At 42.7% G+C, this 22,171-nt stretch overlaps 1 protein-coding gene across 7 annotated transcripts in view; it reads left to right on the top strand.

Moving 5' to 3' along the window:
- The window catches only part of PTPRM (protein tyrosine phosphatase receptor type M), a 661,882-nt gene that overhangs the window by 18,870 nt on the left and 620,841 nt on the right, over positions 1-22,171 (top strand). The window contains exon 1 of one of the 7 annotated variants that reach the window (XM_045164056.1): positions 4,988-5,202. The exons of the other annotated variants lie outside the window; for them this stretch is intronic. Coding sequence (XP_045019991.1) covers positions 5,100-5,202 — 103 coding nt within the window. The 5' untranslated portion in view covers positions 4,988-5,099. Of the gene's footprint in view, positions 1-4,987; positions 5,203-22,171 lie in introns of those variants that run through there. 7 annotated transcript variants of the gene reach the window in all.

The raw sequence follows: 22,171 nt of genomic DNA, 5'->3' as shown, positions 1-22,171 counted from the left end.
TCTGTGGAGCTCATGTGTTCAAAGAATTAAAAATAATCAGACACTTCCTTGTACATTGATAAATTCACATCTGAAAAAAAATTGCATCATATGTTCATGTAGTCAAGAAGGAGAGAATTTATCACCTGTGGTAATTACTGACTTTTAAAAAAATCTTATAAAGGCATCCATCAGAGACAGAATATAAATACCAAAGGGATTGGATACTGTCCATTGGCCATTTAAAACTCCATGAACTTTAATTGAGAGAAATTTGACCTGCTTACTTTTTCTTTCTGAGCTGGTTATTTACATTTTATTTTTCCATAGAATATTATCCTGTTATAATATGTTTGAACTTGAGAGTCTTTTAGTGATGACTTACCAGACTTCTCTGCAACAAAAAATATGTATAAGATTGAAAGTTTAATTCTCTGTATTTTAATTTAATTCTATTTTAATTTTTAGCAACAGAAATTATGCTTACTGACCTGTATTATTAAGTTGACAGCTTGATTACTTTCATTCCCAAAATGGGTCAGAGCAAAAAATTGGAAACCAGCTAGTCTCTAAAGGATTTATTGTCCAGTCCTGCACCATCCCATTTGCTGGGAAGTAAACTGAGTGGATTACACCTGTTGTTTTTTAAAGATCCCTTGTTTAAGCAAAATTAGAGAAATATTCAGAAGTTGTTCTGAAAGCAAATACTATTCATTTAATATACTTTAGTCAATGCATGCTTTAAATACACACATATATACACTTTTTTTGGTCAAACCTTAAAAATTTAACCTAATTAGCTAGTGAAAAATATCTGTCATATGAATCAAAGCTGTCATTCAAATCAGCCTTACTTTCTATCAGAAAAGGTCTGCTGCTGCTGCTAAGTCGCTTCAGTCGTGTCCGACTCTTTGTGACCCCGTGGACTGCAGCCTACCAGGCTCCTCTGTCCATGGGATTTCCGGGCAAGAGTACTGGAGTGGGGTGCCATTGACAATTTTTAATTTCAAGTGTGTTAATTTCCATTTTGAGGAAAAGATTTAAAAACAGTACAAAGAAATTATATGACAGATTGCCAAAAGCAGTTTAGTCAAGTTTAAAGTGATGTAGATTTAATACAATTAATTATATTTTGTTATGTTATAAAACCATGGCAAATCTATACTGCTTCTCATTAATTTATAGGAATGTAATATAATAGGCACCCCAAATTGTGAGGTATTATAAATAGAGGATTAGGGTTAGAAAAGCATGCTGTTTTTCTGGTAAATGTGTGTGAATCTGTGTATTGAACTCTGGTGTTTTACCTTGGAATAAAGAACTGTGGACATACTTTCAAAAATAACTACATCAATTTCTGAAAATTTCAGATTTTCCTGTGGATGTAAAAGAGAGAAGTATATGCTACTTGAAACTGATGCAGCAGCAAACTAAAACAATACATGTTTTTGTTAAGAGAAAATATTAAATATTTTGCTGGGATGGACTTGTATAGGAAACATTGCTTTATGAAGAAATGTTTGATAAAATGGATATTAACTGTTTTACTGTGTAATACAAATAGACTCTAAAGTAAATCTGATGGATTTTTATTTGTAAATTTTTCCTGTATAATTTGAAAAATTTAGAAAGCGTTAAAATTATATTGAAAAGAATCAGTGCCAGAAATGTCCACACTTTTACTTGTTTGACGATTGTTTTATTTCCAGCTAATGTCATGCTTGAGTGTGACTATATTTGCTAAAAAAAGAATCATTACATTTAAGTACATTTAAAAGTATTTTTTGCATTATTATTTACTGGTATAGTTTTTTTTTTTTTTTTAATTTCACCAAGTTTTGGCTCTAAAGTGAGTTCTCTATGGTCAAGGAAAGGAAGTTGTGTGGTCATTAAAAATTTATAATATATCTGATTTTATAACATTCTACAAGGGCTTAACTATGCTGTCTCTAGTACATTGTTTTACTTTTAAATGAAATGTGGATACAACAGGGGAAGTCAAAGAACGCTACTGAGAGTGGCTGGGGTTTGATTCATCATTGAAAGAAGGCTTCCTTTCCTTGACAGTCACAGCTTACGTTGTTTCTTTGAAGCGTGGATGTCTTTATACTAGAAAGATGCGCCTTCCTTTGGTAAGGTGTGGCTGGAGAAAGGGCAGGCAGGCAGGAAGGAGGACCTACCTGACGCTATTTCCTCATCAGTGCTCTGTACCCCTTAGTCTCTGTGGCCTTAGCTGGCAGGGGGTGGGCTGGACGGCTGGGGTCCCTGCTCAGTGACTCTGTCGGGATTCTGACACTGAGACAGAACAAATGATGGGGTCAGGCCCCATGACTGGGGTTCTGTAGCCTTTATCTTTCTAGATAGAGATATTAATTTAAAAAAAAGACAACGTTTTCGCTTTTCTTTTTTTAACTAATTTTTATTGGTGTATGATCTGCTTTACAATGTTGTATTTATTTCTGCTGTACAGCAGAGTCAATCAGCTATGTTGTTGTTTAGTTGCTAAGTCATGTCCCACTCTTTTGTGACCCCACGAACTGTAGCCCACCAGGCTCCTCTGTCTGTGGGATTCTCCAGGCAAGAATACTGGAGTGGGTTGCCATTGCCTCCTCCAGGGGATCTTCCTGACCCAGGGATCGAACCCATGTCTCCTGCTTGGCAGGCAGATTCTTTACCACAGCGCCACCAAGGGAAGCCCAAATCAGCTATGTTTGCATCTATCCCCTCTTTTTTGGATTTCCTCCCTGTTTAGATAACCGCAGAGCACTGAGTAGAGTTCCCTGTGCTAAAAGGTAGGTTCTCATTAGTTATCTAGTTTATGCATAGTGGCTTCCCTGGTGGCTCAGCCGGTAAAGCGGCTGCCTGCAGTGCGGGAGACCCGGGTTTGATCCCTGGGTTGGGAAGATCCCCTGGAGAAGGAAATGGCAACCCACTCCAGGACTCTTGCCTGGAAAATTCCATGGAGGCTACAGTCCATAGGGTCACAAAGAGTCATACATGACGGAGCGACTTCACGTTCACTTTATGCATAGTATTGATATGCATTTCCCAATCAAAAAGACAATGTTGTAGAGCAGTTTTAAGTTCACAGCAACACAAAGAGGCAGGTACAGAGATCTGTCCTATGTTTCTGTCCTCGCACATGCGTGGCCCTCCCTTGGCTCCCACCCAGTGGTACTTTTGTTACATTGGATGATTTTGCACAAACAGATCACTATCACCCAAAGTCCGTAGTTTACACGAGGATTCCCTGTTGGTGTTGTGTGTCCTGTGGGTTTTGACAAATGTGTGGTGACATGCTTCTTGCAGTTACAACATCACTGACCTAAAAGTCCTCGTTGCTCAGCCTGTCTTTCCCTCCTTCCCCCAACAGGAAGAGGTAGGAATGTGGCTGGTGAGCTTGGGTTTACAGTAACTCCATCCTGGTCTTGACTGAGTCTGTGACTTGACAAATATTTTATGTCTCTCTGCTTCAGCTCCCCCTCTTGAGATGCAAACAGGTCATTATGACTTAAAAATAATTCAGATGTTAGGACTTGAGCTTCTGAGTCATGAATAATTATACATGAAAACCAAACAATCAACTCGTGATTTGACCTGAAAGAATCTTGCAAAAACATTACTTTCCCATCGTGTAACTTAAATTTCCAAATGATTGGCAGTTTCCAGTTGAATTCTCACAACTTCGAGGGAATAAGAGGCCCCGGGGGTCTGTGGCCATCCTTCTGACAGCCTGTGTGTCTCCAAGGCTCTGTGTTTATTTGAGATTTCTTTTCCACTTTATGTGGTCTTTTTGATGCTTGTTTAGTGGGACATGGGTGGGAATTGTCTTACTACTCAGACCTTGAAGCGCAGGTTAAATGGTTTGTTCAGGCCCTAGAGAAAGCCAGGGGTCTGATCTCCCTGAGTTCCAAAGCCAGGCAGCAAAGCTTTTGTGAACCTGCTATTTGGGAAAATGATAAGCATATTATCCCTTTACTAAGAGGAAGACAAATTTCTCGTTGAATTGCTTTCAGAAAATAGAACACCAGCAGCTAGTCATTTTTTCAGTGATTTTCTTCTGTTGTTGTTCAGTCGCTAAGTTGTGTCTGACTCTTTGCGACCCCACTGACTGCAGCATGTTAGGCTCCCCTGTCCTTCACTATGTCCCAGAGTTTGCTTGGATTCATGTCCATTGAGTCGGTATTTATAATGTCCTTTGAGTAGGACTGGAAAACACAGTAAAATGGCGGGCTATCTGAGGTCAATCCATGGGCCCCAGTTGTTTCCAGGTGGTGCTCCTCTAAAGCACAGGTCTCTAGAATGTGTACCCTTGAAGTGTGGAAAGATGATGCATTGGGATGCAAAAAGAGGGGACATAATTAAAATATGAAAAAAAATCAATCCTAAAGGCATGAGTAGCAATATATGGAGAATCCCCTGAAAGCAGATTTGGTAAAGCATTATTTAGAGTCATGAAAAGTTGGGAACTGCTGAAATATCCAACAATAGAGATTGATTAAGTCATGATCTATTCCTGTGATAGGATGTCGGATAGCCACAAGGAGCGATGACAGAAAAGAATGTCTAAAGACATGACATGATCAGAGTATGGAGATGTGAGACAAAAACCAGTGGCAAAATCAGAAAGCACTAGTCGCTCAGTCATGTCCTACTCTCTGCACCTCCATGCACTGCAGCCTGCCAGGGTCCTCTGTCCATGGAATTCTCCAGGCAAGAATACTGGAGTGGGTTGCCGTTCCCTTCTCCAAGGGATCTTCCCAACTCAGGGACTGAAGTCAGTTCTCCTGCATTGCAGGCAGTGACAAAATCATGTCTATAGGATAATGCTGATGTTATCAAATGATTCAAAATATTTATTTTTCAAAATTTTTATTAAAAAAAAACTATGGGAACGTAAAAAAAAAAAAATACAAGCCAAGATGTTAATAGTGGTTCTTTCTGGATAGTGGATATATTGGTATTTTTGCTTTCTTTTAATTCTTCTTTGTTTACTTTATTTCCTCAGATGTATTTATATATCCTCTTGTTTTGGGAGAAAGTTATTGAAAATAGTCGTTAGGTAAGAGTTGATGCCATAAGTAATGAACTGAATAAAGAAGTGTGATGATTTGGAAAGTATGAACCGGCAGAGAGGAACCGAACAGGGAAAAATTCTCAGAGGACACCATCTACCTCCACTCTTCCTTGCTCTAAAATGTACACAACGCACACGGTATAGAGGTAGGTGTGAGAATGTACTGCAGTGTGATTTTTAAAACAGATCGTACCCATAGCCAGCTGTCTCCTAATCCACACTTGGCTGGCTTCTCCCCTGGAATTGTTTCTTTGCTGGAGTGTTAATGGATTGGTTAATTTGTGAGCAACACTCCTAATTGTATTAAATCTCTACAACCTTATTAAGCATTTGTGCAGAATTAGATCAGAAGCAGTGTGCCAGTGGTCGGAGGGAGGGAGGGAAGGGGAGAGGGAGAGAGAACCAGGCTAACAAGTGGGTCTCCCCCCCAAAATAAAACAGCACAGAGAGAAAACCCCACTGCTGTAAGTTCAGCAGGATTCCAAGGCACATGAAATAGCCTCCTTGGTGTAATACCACTAACGAGAGAGAGAGAGAGAGAGAGAGAGAGAGAGAGAGAGAGAGAGGCAGAGTAGAACACCAGAGCCAGCTTGTTCTTTTTATTTAGATCTGTTAGGGTTTACTTTTATTTGGGGAAAAAGAACAAGAACTAACAAACTTTCAGGAGTCTTAGGTTGCCTGTGTTTATATTTAGATACCAGGCTACATGTATTCTGTGCTTAAAAAGAATCAGTTTCAGAAAATAGAGCTGGACCATATCTATTTTGAAAACTAAAGCCTCAATGGACTGAAATATATGGCTTTTTAAAATTTTGCATTGGAATATAGCTGATTAACAATGTTGCGGTAGTTTCAGATGCATAACAAAGGGACTCAGCCATACATATGTATGTATTTATCCTCCCCTAGACTCCCCTCCCATCCAGGCTGCCATCCAGCATTGAGCAGAATTCTCTGTGTTACACAGGAGGTCTTTGTTGGTTATTCATTTTAAATATAGCAGTGTGTGCATATCCATCCCAAATTTCCTAACTATCCCTTCCCCCATCCTTCCCCCTTGCTCAGCAACCCTAAGTTCCTTCTCTGAGTCTGTCTGTTTCTGTTTTGTAAACAAGTTCGTTTGTATCATGTCTTTTTAGACTCTAAATATGAGATGTCATAAATTTTCTGCTTCTCTGTCTGACTTCACTGAGTGTGACAAGCTCTAGGTCCGCTCACGTTGCTGTAGGTGGCATCATTTCATTCTTTTTGATGGCTGAATAATATTTCATTGTATATATGTACCAAATATGTGTGTGCGTGCCCAGTCGTGGCTGACTCTTTGCAACCCTATGGACTATAGCCTGCTAGGCTCCATGGGATTTTCCAGGAAAGAATACTGGAGTGTGTTGCTATTTCCTCCTCCAGGGGATCTTCCCCACCCAGGGATCGAACACATGTCACCTCCTTAGCAGTTGGATTCTTTACCACTGCGCCATCTGGGAAGCCCCTATATGTACCATATAAACTGCATTTTAAAAACCATGGTTGGCAGCTAGTTTCTGCCAACCAGGGAGATGGATTCGGCTTCTGAGAATGCTTAGTGCACCTTCCAGCAGTGGCTTTGGGGAGGATAGATGAGGAAGCTTTAACATGGACTTCCGGACATACTGACTATGTCCCATTGCTTATCTGGAACAATTGGTTATCTTTTCTCCCCAGTGTTGAATGTTTATTGCTTAGAATTATTGCAATAGTAATGGAAATCCAAGTAAAACTTTTTAGCAGCCTTTGGTTTGATTTCAAGCTATTGATATCCTTGTGTACTTTAGCACTTTCAAAGTGAGAAATAATGACGTACTTTTTAGGATGAAGATGATTCAAACTCAGAAGCAGTCAGAATTTTTACTTCATTGATAGTTCCACAGTACCTCACTCAGAGTGTATGTGGTTTTAAATTGGATGGTCCCACAGGTTTTAAGAGTCACCTGAAAAGCAGAAAAATAAAGGCTATCATTCATTTTGGAAGTTTGCATAATCATGGTTTTGCTGAAAATAAGACAGAATAATAAGGAAAGAAAAGCGTGGGGGAGGCTGCCTCCCCAGCTCCTGGGAGCTCAGCTCGGTGTGTCTTTTGCAGTTGTTCAGTTGCTGAGTCCAACTCTCTGCGACCCCGTGAACTGCAGCACACCAGGCTTCCCTGTCCTTCACAGTCTCCCAGAGTTAGCTCAAACTCACGTCCATTGAGTTGGTGATGCCATCCAACCATCTCATCCTCTGTCACCCACTTTTCCTCCTGCCCTCGGTCTTTCCCAGCATCAGGGTCTTTTCCAATGAGTCGGGCGCCTTGCATCATCAGGTGGCCAAAGGATTGGAGCTTCAGCTTTAGTATCAGTCCTTCCAATGAATATTCAGGGTTGATTTCCTTTAGGATTGACTAGTTTGACCTCCTTGCTGTCCAAGGAACTCTGAAGAGCCTTCTCCAGCACCACAATTAGAAAGCATCAATTCTTTGGCACTCGGAGTTCTTTATGGTCCAACTCTTAACATCTACACATGGACAACCGGAAAAACCATAGCTTTGATTATATGGACCTTTGTTAGCAAAGTGATGTCTCTGCTTTGTAATCTGCTGCACACCAGGTCAGGAAATCTGCAGGGGTGCTCCTCAAGTGTTTCTCTCTTCCATCAGGCAGGCTCTGTTGTTTCCTCTGCCGGGATGCTGCGGGGATGGCCTTGTCCTGGTTGCTGTGAGCGCCAGGTAGCCTCGTGGCCCCTCTCTTCACCGCCTGTTCATCCTACCTGCTCTGGACCATCTGGACCTTCTCTGCCCCTGACATGGGGAGCACCACACCCAGCTACTGGCTCACACCCATCACAGAGGCCTAGGAAGTGGCTTTTTATTTCAGCCCCTGCTCTGGGGCTGTTGGTGAATTGGCCTGACCTGTGCAGTCAACAGAGTCCTAGAATCAGGGAGTTAAAAGATTAGAGAGTGTGTTATAAAACAGAGATTTAATTAGTAAATGCAAAGATGTGTGTGTGTGTGTGTGTGTGTGTGTGTGTGTGTGCGCGCGCGCGCGCGCGCGCATGCACTCATGAGAAAGAGCACATGTTCTGGAGAAGGGGGTTTAACTGCAGATAAAAGGGCCATTTGCTTAGGAGCCCTTCTGTGGAAGGAGGCAGAGGCAGAGAGATGCTGGCGGAACTTTCCATGTTTGTGAGAGGTCAGCAGGGGTGTGGCTTCCCTAAGCACCTGGATCTGAACGTTTCCCAGACATGTACAGCAGGTTCTGTCTGGTCCTTCCAGATCTTCTAGGTCCTTATAAAGATATGAACACATTTCATGTTGTTGTTCAGTCAAATATTCAGGATGCTTCCTGGAATAAAATCTGTGGCAAGGGAAGAGTGCCGACTGACCGCTTGGTTAATAATTGCTGGTATGGAGCATTCTGTTACTTTGCTTTTTTCCTTTTAATTGGCTGAGAATTAATAAACTCCTGGTTGGTTTCAAGGGCACAGCCAGTTTTTAATGGTCATGCAGAAATTTCAGAAAGAAAGCTACAGAATTAACATAATAAATAATTATTGCTTCCAGAGTTTTTTTTGTTGTTAGGATTATAAAATGTTAAAAAGCAAAGCCTCTTGAGCGGAAAGTAATGGCCCTGACAAGCAGGGCAGCGGCAGCATTCACAATGAGGCCGATCTTCCCTCAATGTCAAGCAGATTTGCGTCCCCCGGAAACGTTTCCTCGCATTATGGAAATGTTCTTTTCCCATCAACAGTGGAGAATGAAACTCCAGGCTTCTAATTAATCTCAGCTGACGTTTGATTTCATATCCAAGTTCAAGGCAGGAGGTGGAGTGGTCTCCCTCCTCCCGCCATGTCCATGACCACAGGCAAATTTCTCCATTAATGTCAGACTGCATCTGTATGTCTCATTGTCACTGTCACACGTCAGTCATTAATGCATTAGCAGTCACTTCCGTCCACTTGCTACCCGCTCGCTCCCTGCTGGAGGAAAAGCATGGCAGGAATTTTATTTTGGAGGCCTTTAACCTTGAACCTCTGTGTTCATGGCATAAAGAGCTTACTCAGATATAATGCATTATAGATGATAACTTGCTCATACATTTTCTTCCAGCTGTGAATCACAGCAGTTTGGTGAGAACGGCCCTACACCATAGTTCACAAATGTGGGAACCAAGATTCAGAAAACCTATGGGCTTATCGGGACTTCCCTGGTGGCTCAGTCGGTAAAGAATCCGCCTGCAATGCGGGAGACCTCGGTTCGATCCCTGGGTTGGGAAGATCCCCTGGCGGAGGGCATGGCAACCTACTCCAGTGTTCTTGCCTGGAGAATCCCCAAGGACCGAGGAGCTTGGCAGGCTGCAGCCCATGGGGTCACAAAGAGTAGGACATGACTGAGCGACTAAGCACAGCACAGCACAGCATGGGGCTTAGCTAAGGTTTCCTGGTAAATAAGTGGTGGACCTGGGATTTGAACCTGGAATGTCTTGAATCAGACGGAATGCTTTTGTTCCTAAGAGGGTTAGAGAGCGCCTTTGAGGATAGAATTATCTTCACCGTGTCTGTTTCTGACAGCCCTCTCACCTCTTCCCAAGTCTAGTTCCTGGATATTAGGGAAGCACTAGACATTTTTCATTGTCCAAAGGGAAAAAAAAATCAAATGTATAGAAGAAATGTTAAAATCAATTCATTAATTTGAAGTAGGACATAAAAGGATAAGAAATTTACTAATGTAAGAGCAAAAAAGAAAGATGGATATATCATAAGCTTAGTGTTGTGAATTCCCTGGCTGTCAGAGGAAGAGGGAAACTCAGGTGGTCTTGATCTGGAAGAGGAACCTTTCTCCTGTCCTGCTTCTGGATTTCTTCTGAGGGCTCCGTGTCAGCAGACCGAGCGATGCAGCAGGACCGTCCTTCTCATGGACAGTTCCAGTGTCTTTCTGGCAGCATGAGGCAACAAGTATGTTTTATCAGCCTGACCTCCTGATTGAAGGAATAACTGCAAACAAGCCAGTGAAGGCTTCTCTATGGGAGGTGGAGATGATGTCTGGCTGATGTGAGTGAGGGTCAGACCATCAGCATCCCTCACAGAGGGAAAAGTGGCTTCTTTCTCAAGATGATCCTTGAAGCCCCCTTCTCTGTGCTGGGTTTTGACAGCCGTGAGCTCGACAGCTCTGTGGCTGTGGGCTGGCCTTCTGGAGCCTTCCCGGTCTCTGAATGGCCAGGCTGGACTTGGGCGAGAGCCGGGGTGCCCTAGAGGGACAGACAGGGACTTGGCAGTGATCCCAGATCACCCCACCACTGCAGATGGCAGGGCTGGGTTGGCCGGGAGGGCTGGGAACAGGCGGTCACCCCCATTAAGTGTCAGAACTTAAGGCAACAGCAATGCCTTCTTGATGGGGCTCCAGGGAGGACTCGGCTGCAGACAGCCCCTCCAGGAACGAAACAGTGACCTGCGTGTGGAACAGTTGTTTTACTGGCTCTTTAAAAGTGTTGTTGTTTAGCGGCTAAGTCGTGTGTCCAACTCTTTTGCAACCCCCTGGACTGTAGCCCACCGGGTTCCTCTGTTCATGGGATTTTCCAGGCAAGAATACTGGAGTGGCTTGCCATTTCCTTCTCCATTGTGTGTTGGGGAATGTCTATCAAACAGTGACTTCTGTTCTGGCGTAGTTACTGTTGAGTGCTTTTGGGATGCATGATAATTAGGCAAAGGTTGTTTGGGAACACCTGTGGGTGTCAGTGTCATCCTAGGAGATACAGCCTTTCATTTAGATGCTTTTTATCACACAGTTAAGTCTCTGGTTGGGCTTCTCTGGTGGCTCAGCAGTAAAGAATTCACCTGCCAAACAGAAGACGCAGGTTCGATCCCTGGGTTGGGAAGATTCCCTGGAAAAGAAAATGACAACCTATTGCACTATTCTTGCCTGGAAATCCTGTGGACAGAAGAGCCTTGCCAGCTACAGTCCACAGGGTTGTGAAGAGTTGAAGACGACTTAGCAACTGAGCATGCACGTATGAGAGTCTCAGGTGGTTACATGTGTAGAAGGGTGTGGGGGCCCAATACTTCAATAGCAGTGTTACTCTCTCTGCATTTTTCATATGTTCACTGTCAGTCACAGATGGAGGGCTTCCCATGACTGTGTAATAAATGCTTCTGGTCACATTTTGGGGCCCTCGCCCTGTTCTGCTATTCATCTCTGAATATTTGAATTACGTCTCCTATCCTGAGGCCACTTGAAGCAGTCTAGTCTTCACTTACCAAGATAGTAATTAAACGTAATGTTTTCATGGTCTTGCAGCTTTCATTTTTTCCTTTCCCCCCAAACTAATTGTGACCTAAAAAATAATTCCATGAGATTGGTAATAGCTCTCACATTTTAGATTAGGGAAATATACTTAGGCCTAGCAGGTAACTGGTAACTGGCAGAGCCCAAGATGTGAACACTGGCTTTTGGGGTCCACACCCAGCATTCTTCCCTGGGCCCCACAGAGAATATATCAAATAAAGATCATGGGGAAATTTTCCCCGCTCTCCGTTACAGACTAGTAAAATTAATGCTCATGAGTTAAAGTGTCAGATTCAAGTATTTTACTTCTAAATGATTAAAGATATTGAAATGGAGACTCAAAAGTGAACAAAAGTAAATTGAAATGTAATAAATTATTTTGAGTTACTTAAAAAAATTATTGTATTTTCTTTGTAGATGTCCAGTTATGGAATACTTTTCCACTTCCTATTTAGCCCTCAATTGGGAGTAAATATATAAAATATTGTTATAAATATATAAATATCCTTGATACTTGAGGTAGATAAGCTTTTTTTTTTTTTTTATCTTACTGACAAAGGTGACTTAGTTAAACTCCCATTTGCCATTTTTAGAAAATGACCTGATTTCTCTCTCTCATTTTGGAGATAAACTCTAGAGTATTGTTATTTCTTTCCATCCGTAGACGTTTTCCGAGGTGTTATGTTTCTTCCCCTAATAAGTAGGAGGGTGCTTCTTGGTCATCCCAATGCAGGTTCTCACCAGATAGTCACCTCGTTTATAATTAGGTTAATTGTTTTTAATTCAACTTGATCGTCTTATGCCCCTAATCCCTAGAATGACATGTAGCATGGATAGGAGACTAATTTCTTCAATAAGTGAATGAGTTTCATAAATTATTGCATTGGGCAGCTCCCCCTTTACCCTAAAACATCTCTAGCAGAAATTTTAGTATGTAGATAACCTTTTAAAATGCACTTGGCACACATACTTTGAATTTAAATCTTCTAGGAACATTTTTAGTAGAATAATTTCTTTAATTTATTTCTTGACTCTTTATATATTGTACAGTTTCTTTCCCCTTTAACTTCTTTTTGTTAAAAATAATATTTCTTTTTTCACAGAGCAAGTTTGGAAAACAGTCAGAATTACAGGAAGAATAAAAAAAGTTTATAATGTTGCCACTTATCCTTACCAGAATTCAGTATTTTTCTTTCTAGTTTGTTTGCAAATTGTGAGTGTGTTTTTAAGGATTAGAGTCATGGAAATTCCATCTTTTTTTTTTTTTTTTATCTTAACCTTAAATGTGTTAACCTTAGTGTTAGTCACTCAGTCATGTGATCCTGTGGACTGTAGCCCACCAGGCTCCTCTGTCCATGAAATTCTCCAGGCAGGAATACTGGAGTGGGTTGAAATTTCCTTCTCCAGGGGATCTTCCCCTCCCAGCGATTGAACCTAGGTCTCCCACATTGTAGGCAGACTCTTTACTGACTGAACCACTAGGGAAGACTTAAATTAGCCTTAAATAATCTTAAACTATTTTCTGTATATCCTTAAAACTTAAGACAGGGGATTAATTCCCTGATGGTCCAATGGTCAAGACTGCAAGGGTCAAGGGTTTTAGCCCTGGTCAGGGAACTAAGCTCCTTTATGCAATGTGACATGACCAAAAGTAGGAAAAAAAAAAAAAAATTAAAGAGACACTTGAGAGCTTGTTTCCACAGCTTCATACTATTCCTTGCTATTGAAGTGTGTTTTTACACATTCGTGAACACCAACATGTTCAAAACCTGGAACAATGCATTTCTAAATACACTGCATTTACCAACAGGGATATTTTTCATTTTCAAAATTAGCCTTTATCAAAAGGCTCCTTTTGAAATTAATGAGTTTTGATATCACATTAGATCAGATTCTTAAATGAAACAAAAGCTTGTATTTGAAAAACTTCTATTTATACCAAAGTAAAACAAAATGATGCGAAGAGCCTACTCATTGGAAAAGACCCTGATGCTGGGAAAGGTTGAAGGCAGGAGGAGAAGGGGGCAACAGAGGGTGAGATGATTGGATGTCTTCACCAACTCAATAGACATGAGTCTGAGCAAGCTCCAGGAGATGGTGAAGGACAGGGAAGCCTGGCGTGCTGCAGTCCATGGGGTCGAAAAGAGTCAGACACAACTTAGCGACTGAACAACAACAACAAACAAAATGAAATTCTTTTTATCTTAATCAGAATATATATAGGCTGATGGTTTTTGTTTCTGAGCTCAGAATCACCAAGAAAATCTCTTGGTTTTGCAGAGCTCAAAATGTGTATTTCCCACAGCCAAGTGCCTTCTAGTGAACAGCAGGGCTCAACACTGCGTCCCTGTGTTTATCTAACTGAAATCTGAGTGCGGTGCTGTGATGCACTTCCAAGTTGTACATACTTTCATAGGAATGAACACAAACGTAATTATGAGGTTAAGATAAACCTGTTTGGTGTTCACGGAACTGTCTCTACTCATCCTGTCTACATGTGATTATTGAGCGCCTGCTATATCCTCAGTTTAGTGCTTAGTTCATTCAGGGGAGAGAGAGGAAATTTTCCAGAATTTTCCAGAATTAAGTAACATTATCTTTCAGGCAAATATAAGATAGTGTTAATCTGGTGTCCTTTCTGAACTGGTTCCCCACTATTGTCGAGCTTTGCTATATTAATAGTGTTGTCCATGTCAGCACTTCCTTGGGAGAAGTCTTTTTTGCTTATTCAACTTTGGCCTCGTGTTAACTTTTTTTTTTCTGCTAAACATTGCTATTATCTTAGCATTGTTTTTTGTTGACTGGTTCTGTGGCCTGAGCATTCAGTTTGGAACCTTTATTTATTTATTTAAGCAACCTAGGGCAAAGCAAACAGCTGTGCGTCCAGTTGGTACGGTCACCAATTTAAGATAATTTATACCCACTTACTTCCCCTGGTGGGGAAAATGGCAACCCACTCCGGTATTCTTGCCTGAAAAATCCCATGGACAGAGGAGCCTGGTGGGCTACAGTCCATGCATGGGGTTGCAAAGAGTCAGACATGACTGAATGACTAAGCACAATCATACCCACTTACTTAGCCGTCAAGTCTCTTTCTTAAAGCTCTGTATTCCTTGTAGGGACCTTCACGTTGTTGGAACTCTGCACTTATTAAATCATTAAGTTTGGGGCCAAACAGAAATATTCTGTCTAATTTTTGCCATTCCCAAACACAGTGGCCTTCTGTGGCTCAAGCAGTTTAATCAAGTGTTTAGAATTTCTTGGCTGCAACCTGTTTCTGAGGAGTTTAACTCAGCTTTTGTTGAGAGAGGTCGTTCTTCAGTCACTATGCAGCTTTTGTAAGTCTGATAAGAGCTGGTAAAGAAAAGGAGCTTTGAAGTCTTGATTAGAAAATAAGATGGCTCCTTGTGCTTTAGGTTTTCAGAGGTAACTAAAATACATATTTTAAATTGCTGCAGGGCCTTATTCAAACTTGAAATAAAAAGTGGCTCCAGGGGGTGGGAGAGAGGGATAACTTAAGACGTTGGGATTAACATATACACGCTGCGTGTATGCTCAGTCCCTAAGTCCTGTCTGACTCTTTGAGACTCCCTGGACTGTAGCCTGCCAGGTTCCTCTGTCCATGGGATTTTCTAGGCAAGAATACTGGAGTGAGTTGCCATTTCCTTCTCCAGGGGATCTTCCCGACCCAGGGGTCAAACTTGTGTCTTCTGGTTGGCAGGCAGATTCTTTACCACTGAGCCACTAGAGAAGGACCTACTATATTGCATAGGAATACCTGTTTTATTACTATACTGTATTCCATTAATAACTATAAGGGAAAATAATCTGAAAAGAAATATATATTTATTTATATAAAACCAAATCACTATGCTGTACATTTGAAACTCGCATGACATTATAAATCAACTATACTTCAATTAAAAAAATGGCTGTACTCCTAGACAGATTGAATTTGTAATTAGGAGCTGAATTGCTAAAGGTAGAACATGGCTTGTATTATGAGAATTAATGCTGGTCTGATTAGTCTCAAATGTTCCTTCAGTTTGCTTCTATGGTTGTAAGTTTAATAACAAGTACTAATATGAGGGTGGGGGGAGGAAGGAGAAGGTGGGATGTAGCATGGAATATGTAAAATAGATGGCCAGTGGAAATTTGATGTATAACTCAGGGAACTCAAATGGGGGCCCTGTAACACCCTAGAGGGGTGGGAGATTCAAGATGGCGGGGACTTATGTATACTCATAGCTGATTCATACTGATGTCTGGCAGAAACCAGTACAATATTGTAAAGCAGTTATCCTTCAGTTAGAAACACATAAATTTAGAAAAGAAGTACTGTTACTTTATGGAGATTTCACTGTCTAACTGGGACCCTCCCATCTTTTCCTGGACCATTGCAGCCGTTGTCCCAATTCCTGGAGCGGAGCTTCTCCAGCCTCAGGGTTCACAACGTGATCTGGGGAACACGGAGTGCTGGACCACTCTGGATTCAGGAGTCTGGAAGGGGACCCTGAAGAAGCTACAGCTGTAAAAAGCAGTCCAGGTGACTGTGAAACCCTCTTGAGAGTAAGCGAAGGTGTTTTCGTGGTCAGAGTCCAGTCCTGGCCACCCCTCTCATCCCACCTGGAGCATTTCAGGGCTCCTGACTGATGGGCTGGGCTGTCCTGGTGCGAGGCTGGCTTCCCCCTCGCCCTGTTCTCCTGTGCATGTTCCCATGTGGGGTCCATCCTGCCTTCGTCCTGGCGATCTTCCAAAGATCTTACAGGGTCTAATCTCAGGTCACTTTCACTGGACTTTTCTCCTCCAGCACACCCCTCTGTGGTGGGAAGTCCATCACTCCCTCTTCTCTATTCTCAGATTATTTACCCAAATCTCCAGTCCCTTTTAGCACCTATTACAGTGCCTGAAGGCAGGACTCTGGAGCGTGAGTACCTGGATTTGAAGCCTGCTCCTTTCTAGCTGCTTGACAAAGGATAAGTTCCTTAACCTCTCTGGGCCTCAGCTTCTTCATGTGTAAAGACCACACTGTCTGTTCCGACAGCCGGAAGAAACAAGTGTATAGGATGGAGGGCAGTGACTTGTTGAAGTAGAGCCTGCTGTGACGATCAGCTGTGTTGTCTTTGTTTTGTCTCTGATGTTGTCATTTCGTCACTATCCTGAAGGGCACACTGGCCCCAGAACCCAGAGGGCAGGGAGATCCCCTCCATTTCCACATACCTGCACGGCCCCAGACCCCCTCCCCAACCCCACGCTGCCCCACACAGCTTGATGTTTTGGGTCTTTGACTTCGAGGCATGTGGAATCTTAGCTTCCTGACCAGGGATCGAACCTTCACCCCATGCATTGGAAGGCAAAGTCTTAACCATTGGACCGCCAGGGACGTCCTCAAAATCTCTAATTCTATCCTGAAAATCCTTTTTCCAAAGAAGGAAGCATTTTCAAGTTCCAGGGATTAGCGCTTGATAGCTTTGAGTGGCCACGATTCACCCTCTTACATCTAGGTGCCAGGAGTTTCCACGATCGTCATACCAAGTTTATAAACTAGCGTCTGTTAATGATGCTAATCTGGTTGCTGCCAGGAACTTTTCATATTTGAGGGAGAGAGACTAATAAACTACAGAAACAGTACCTTTTTTTAAAACAAAAAACACCCTTTCCTGTATGCTGTGGCTGTGACATGTACTGGCTTCACTGCCCTGGAAGAAAGGAGTTACCATGGTCCCTATTATGTTACAGAGAAGAACAAAATCTAACTGCATGTTGGATCTGTTCCTTTTACTTTAATCTTTGCTTCCTGTTGCTTTTGTTACTGTAAGGATACTGTCTATACATAATGGCCTGCCTCAGGGAGCCCTGCTGCTCTGCCTGATTGTTAAACCAAAATGCTTTTGTTCAGGACCCTGTGCACTTGTGGGTGGCTACAGGAAGGAAGAAATTAACACATCCCCTCCCCCGAGCTTGGCCTCTCCAGGAGATATTTGCAAGAGTTATGGATCTCCTCACCTCCTCCTCCTTTCTGTCCTATAAAAGAAACTGACATCCAGATAGACACCGATGAGAGGGTTATTTTGAGACACCAGTCTGCCATCTTCTTGGTCTCCTGGTGCTGCTGCTAAGTCGCTTCAGTCGTGTCCGACTCTGTTCGACCCCATGGACAGCAGCCCACCAGGCTCCCCCATCCCTGGGATTCTCCAGGCAAGAGCACTGGAGTGGGTTGCCAGTTCCTTCTCCAATGCATGAAAGTGAAAAATGAAAGTGAAGTCACTCAGTCGTGTCCGACTCTTAGCGACCCCATGGACTGCAGCCTAGCAGGCTCCTCTGTCCATGGGATTTTCCAGGCAAGAGTACTGGAGTGGGTTGCCATTGCCTTCTCCTAGCTTTCTGAATAAAGTCGCTATTCCTTGCCGACACCTTGTCTCTGGATTTATTGGCCTGTCTGTCGTGTGATGAGCAGAGGGAGCTTGGACTTAGTGACAGTTTTCCCGATGAGGTGACAGAGGCCTGGAGTGTTTAAGTACCTTGCTAAGGTCTGATCAGCTAGTTGGTGGCAGAGTGGGCCCTCAAGTCCTGGGAGTAACTTTCAGAATCTGTGCTCTTTTAGATAATCAGGGCTGTAGAGGGTGTGTGTGTATGTGTGTGTGTATGTGTTTGTGTGTCTGTGTGTGTGTGTTATAGAGGTGTGTGTGTATGTGTGTTCAGTTGCTCAATTGTGTCCAGCTCTTTGGTACCCCATGGAGAGGGGGGGTGTGTGTGTGTGTATGTATGTGCACACGCGCACGCTGTAGAGGTGTGTGTGTGTCTTTGTGTGTGTGTGTTCAGTCGCTTAATCATGTCCAACTCTTTGGGACCCCATGGACTGTAGCTTGCCAGGCTCCTCTGTCCATGGGATTCTTCAGGCAAGAATACTGGAGTGGGTTGCCATTTCCTCCAGGGGATCTTCCTGACCTAGGCATGGAACCTTATGTCTCCTGCATTGGCTGCTGCTGCTGCTTGCTGCTGCTGCTAAGTCGCTTCAGTCGTGTCCGACTCTGTGCGACCCCATAGACGGCAGCCCACTGGGCTTCCCTGTCCCTGGGATTCTCCAGGCAAGAACACTGGAGTGGGTTGCCATTTCCTTCTCCAATGCATGAAAGTGAAAAGTAAAAGTGAAGTCGCTCAGTCATGTCCGACTCTTCGTGACCCCCATGGACCGCAGCCTACCAGGCTCCTCCATCTAAGGGATTTTCCAGGCAAGAGTACTGGAGTGGGGTGCCATTGCCTTCTCCGCCTGCATTGGCCGGCAAGTTCTTTACTACTAGCACCCCCTGGAAAGCCCTTAAGCACTATACAAATGTTAACTGTTTCAGTTACTCAGTTATTCCAGTTTCTGCTTGTACTGAGTTTGGAACCTTAAACTTGTTGGAAAAGAAAGCGTGTTAGTACTTCAATGAGTTTAAGTATACATGTTGATATTTGACATCAAAACTATTGGGAGAAAGAGTATTACAAAAATGTCGAGAACAGTGTCTTTTTATTGATGTTTAAAAATATTTTAATTTTATTAGAGTATAGTTGATTTACAGTGTGATGTTAGTTTCAGGTGTACAACAAAGTGATTCGGTTATACATACACATATATTCATTCTTTTTTAGATTTTTCTACCATATATAGATTATCACAGAATACTGAGTTCCCTGTGCTATACAGCAGATCCTTGTTGGTTATCTGTCTTATATATAGCACTGGACATGTGTTTATCCCAAGCTCATAATTGATCCCTCCCCCTCACGTTTCTCCTTTGGTAACCATAAATTTGTTTTAGATCTCTGTAAGTCTGCTGCTGGTTTGTAAATAAGTTAATTTGTATCTTTAAAAAAAGTTAGATTCCACATATGAGTGATACTATATATTTGTCTTTCTCTATCTGACTTACTTCATTTCATATGATCATCTCTAGGTCCATCCATGTTGCTGCAAATGGCACTATTTTATTCTTTTTATGGCTGGGTAATATTCATATATATACATACATATATACACATATACCACATCTTTATCCATTTATCTATCGATGGACACTTGGGTTGCTTCTATGTCTTGACTATTATAAATAGTGCTGCTATGAACATTGGGATGCATGTATCTTTTTGAATTAGGTTTTTCTCCGGATATGCCCAGGAGTGGGAGTCCTGGATCATAGAGTAACTCTATTTTTAGTTAAGGAATCTCCGTATTATTCTCCATAGTGGCTGCACCAGTTTACATTACTACCAACAGTGTAGGAAGGGCCCCTTTTGGGAGCAGTGTCTTTGAAGTAACTTTTATAACTTTCGTACAGGGTCTCCTTTAATTTTATGGTGAAGAGATAATTAGGGTTTTCCTTAACTGTAGAATTTGTTTTATGGGATTTATTGCAAAACTCCAAACATGCCTACTTGCAGCTTCACCTCGGGAGAGCCATTCTGCATCTTCTTGGGCCTGTGTGATTTGGAGTTAAGCTGACTGGCTGCGAGCCTGTCCCAGTTCACGTCTGCCGGGCCTCGGGCTGCCTGTCATCGGTTCTTACCCTTCCCTTAGGCCGAAGGTGTGAAAAATCAACAGGAGATGCCGAGGGTCCAAACCTCCCATTTCTGCCTGCCTCTCTATTTTGCTGTAGGACAGTTTGTCTGGGCCCAGAAATCCAGGAATCCTCTCCTTTCCTCCATCTTCCTTTCTTTCTACTGCTTGCTGGTGGGTTTGGCTTTCAAATGGACAAACTGCTCCCCTGGCTCAGAGTTAGTGATTTCTGTCCTTTCATGGAGCCGCTGTGAACACACAGTGGCCTGTTGAGTTTCTGCTAAGCCTGCGGGTTCACAATGAAGCATTGATCGCGGAGCTGCGGCAGCCCAGCCTGAGCTCCAGCCGGACGCACTTCCAGTGGGTGTTTGGAGCTGTCACGTCAGCTTTTGTTTGTAGTTAAACGGGGGCATCTCCATCGTTTAAAACATGACGATCGGCCACCTTTTAGACTTTTAATGCCAACATAATCGTTTATGAAATCTTCACATCACACACGCTGATTTTATTCCTCACATGAGCAATGGTTTTCAGTGGATGTATTGATTGGTGTAGCTCCTGCATACTGAGCCTGATCTTTTGAGATTTACTAAATCGGCGCTCTCTTTGGGAGGCCGAAAAACGATCCAGGTTGCAAATGCATTGTTCCAATTCTTTTCATGCCGAGCAAGTCTCCGTGCTAAATTTGGGGCCTCAGGAGACGGATATGGGATCCCAAGAGTTAGGAGTGAGACACGGTGGCCGCCTGGCCACCTGCCAGATCCTGGGGAGGTAAGGCTCATGGTCCGTGGCAGAGTTTGGATGTCGTGGCAGGGTTTGGACATCATGGCAGGGTTTGGACGTTGTGACTGCTCTGTCAAAGCAACAAAAAACAAACTCTAACTTGATTCCTGTGGTGGTGCATGCATACTTAGTCATGTCTGACTCTTTGCGACCCTGTGGACTGTAGCCTGCCAGGCTCCTCTGTCCATGGGATTCTCCAGGCAAGAATACTGGAGTGGGTTGCCAATTCCTTCTCCAGGAGATTTGCCCGACCCAGGGATTGAACCTGTGTCTCTTGTAATTGGCAGGTGGATTCTTTACCACTAGCACCACCTGGAAAGTGCTAAAGTCTAGAAAACCGAGATCCTCTGGTGTAGGAAATGCTGTGGTGTTCCCAGCATTCGTGGAGCATCTAGAAATACTCATTTCCATTCATGGACCTGAAGTAGGCTCTGTAGGGGTTACAGGGGAAATTTGCAAGTGGTGTTCGTTTTGGGAATATTAACTTTTTATGGTGAAGCCAAAAGTAGGGATATTGAAGGAACATGTGTACTCAGGAGGAGGAAATAAGAGGAATTTAAATTTCATTTTGACATTACCATCCTATGAGATGCAGAGTTGAGCAGAAACTGAAAACAGAAATAGAGGCCTTGACTCCTGGAAGATGCCCAGGAGGTGTCTTGTCCACCTGGGTCCACATTTATTTCCTTGAGAATGGTGGGAGGGGGGACAGGTATGAGCCAGATAAGGTTTCCTTTAGCCTCAGTTGGAAGAGAAATATTTCTTCTAATTTAGTTTTGGATGGAATGATAAAACAGTTCGAATACACTCATATTTCTCAGTGCTATTATGCAGTACTTTTCAGTCTATATTCCATGAAAGCTGTCCTAGGCCCCCAAATAGAGTTTGGTTTTTCTCTTTGGTGCTGATGTGTTGGTAATGTTCAGAATACCAAGAAAAATCCCACAGATGAATTTTTAGTGTGATCAACTACTTCAGTTTTATGCACCAGAATCTTAATAAATATGGTACAACAAAAAGGCTGTGCTTATATACAACTTCAGTGATCAAGTATGGGAAATCAGGTGTATATATCACCCTGTCTTTTTCTGAAGAAATCAGTAAAAATGTCCCTCTTGCCCTTTTTCTTTGGTAGCATGCTCCATAATGAAACATTATAGGAAAGTGAAGGTATTCTTGTTCATAGCATCAACATCCTTTTCTCCAACAGAAGAAGGAGGAAGGCAATGTAAAAATCAGATTGTCTTTTCAAGACCTTGCAGGAGATCAAGCCAAATCTTCTCTGTTATTTTGAGGATTCGTTCCTTGGTTTCTTCATGAAGTTTAACAGCCCACAGTGAGTTGATGTTGACCAGGCCTAGCTCCTTGTGGTACTGCCTCCTCTGGACAGCATCTGAGGCCTGCGCTGGGGATTCTAGACAGGGTATTAAAAAGCAGAGACATCACTTTGCTGACAAAGGTCCATATAATCAAAGCTATGGTTTTTCCGGTAGTCGTGGGA

Source organism: Bubalus bubalis, chromosome 22, assembly GCF_019923935.1.
Source record: "Bubalus bubalis isolate 160015118507 breed Murrah chromosome 22, NDDB_SH_1, whole genome shotgun sequence".
In the NCBI taxonomy this organism is placed as follows: Eukaryota; Metazoa; Chordata; class Mammalia; order Artiodactyla; family Bovidae; genus Bubalus; species Bubalus bubalis.
The sequence above is the reverse complement of the archived record's forward strand: the minus strand, read 5'-3'. Positions and strand labels throughout refer to the sequence as shown.